Source organism: Perkinsus marinus (assembly GCF_000006405.1).
Source record: "Perkinsus marinus ATCC 50983 genomic scaffold scf_1104296971434, whole genome shotgun sequence".
In the NCBI taxonomy this organism is placed as follows: domain Eukaryota; phylum Perkinsozoa; order Perkinsida; family Perkinsidae; genus Perkinsus; species Perkinsus marinus.
Window position 1 is genome coordinate 342,606 of NW_003202100.1, and position 1,217 is coordinate 343,822.

Here is a 1,217-nt window from a genome sequence, read left to right on the forward strand (position 1 = left end):
GCAACGCCCATCACGCTGTACTAAGAGACGTCCGTTGAATCCATTCATCGATGCGATACAAGCCGCCCCACATGATAAATTTCCACTGACGCGGTGACACCCAAGTGGTGACACTGTAGTTTACCTGTTGAGCCAAGAGGAGCTGGGTCGGCAGCCTTTCCTCGAACAGCACACACATCTCCGTTATGAGGTCAACCGGTGGTGGTAGCGATAGGAACTGAGACTCAGCATTGAGAATGACCTTCATGAACAAGCCTACCACAGCAGCCCACGCCAACAGGAGTACATCATCCCCACTGCCGCCCTCCCACATCTGACCATCGATGGCCTCACGACACAGTACCTGGGCAGATCATTACACCTAAGCAGCAAACCCCTTCAACGTACTCTCGCCATATCAAGCCTTGTGTTGAGCTCACAGAGAGCATATACCAACCGAGCCATACTCTGGAATGAATGGAAGCCCCCACTGCTCGCCAAATGCTGGTCCACGTGCTCGATCAATCGCTGGACCTACGGCAGCCGGATGGACCAAATCGAGAAAGCTAGAGGTATCACAAAGTACAAGCTGAGTATTACAAACATGCCGTCATCATAGCCTATCCTCGCACACGCATATACAACGTCAGCTACAGTCTCCTGATCCAGCCTGGAGAGGGTCGACGCGCAGAGCTCCTCAAATAGGCGGTTGAAGGCATTCTGCAGGCCAACATGCTTATGCAAGAGGACCTGTGGGCAGACAGACACCTGCAAGTCCTCGAGGAGCAGCATCCACATTGAGCCCACCTTCACAGCATCACGACTTCGTTGAGGCAGGTCCGCACAACACCCTAAGATACGCAAGAAGATATCACTCGTGCCTGAGGAGAGAGTGAGCCGGAGTGGGTACAGTGATAGAGGTACTACAACTGGGAGCCTTGCTAGCCGGGGACAGCACCATCAGAGTGTTCTCCAGCAGCCTGTCATTGCTCAACCTACACTGTGACATATTACCGATGCTGATACACATACATCAAAGCCATCTCTACTACACCCACACGATTCCTCTACGATCAATGTTGCTCACGAGCTCATATGCAAAGGGACAACACAGGGAAGAGGGATACCACGCCTTTGGGAAATCACGCAAACGTCGCTACGAGAAAAGTATTACTCTAGCAATACAAAGGACTGCAACACGTCAGCTATTTCCGGACCACTGGGGATCCATCGCACTG

General features: G+C 52.3%; 1 protein-coding gene across 1 annotated transcript in view; it reads right to left on the minus strand.

The window, feature by feature from the left end:
* Positions 1-1,217, minus strand: part of Pmar_PMAR010983 (hypothetical protein) — a gene marked incomplete at both ends in the record, with an annotated part of 5,123 nt that overhangs the window by 1,785 nt on the left and 2,121 nt on the right. Inside the window, 4 exons of the mRNA XM_002766957.1 lie at positions 125-343; positions 388-513; positions 580-830; positions 907-974. Coding sequence (XP_002767003.1) covers positions 125-343; positions 388-513; positions 580-830; positions 907-974 — 664 coding nt within the window. The remainder of the gene's footprint in view (positions 1-124; positions 344-387; positions 514-579; positions 831-906; positions 975-1,217) is intronic.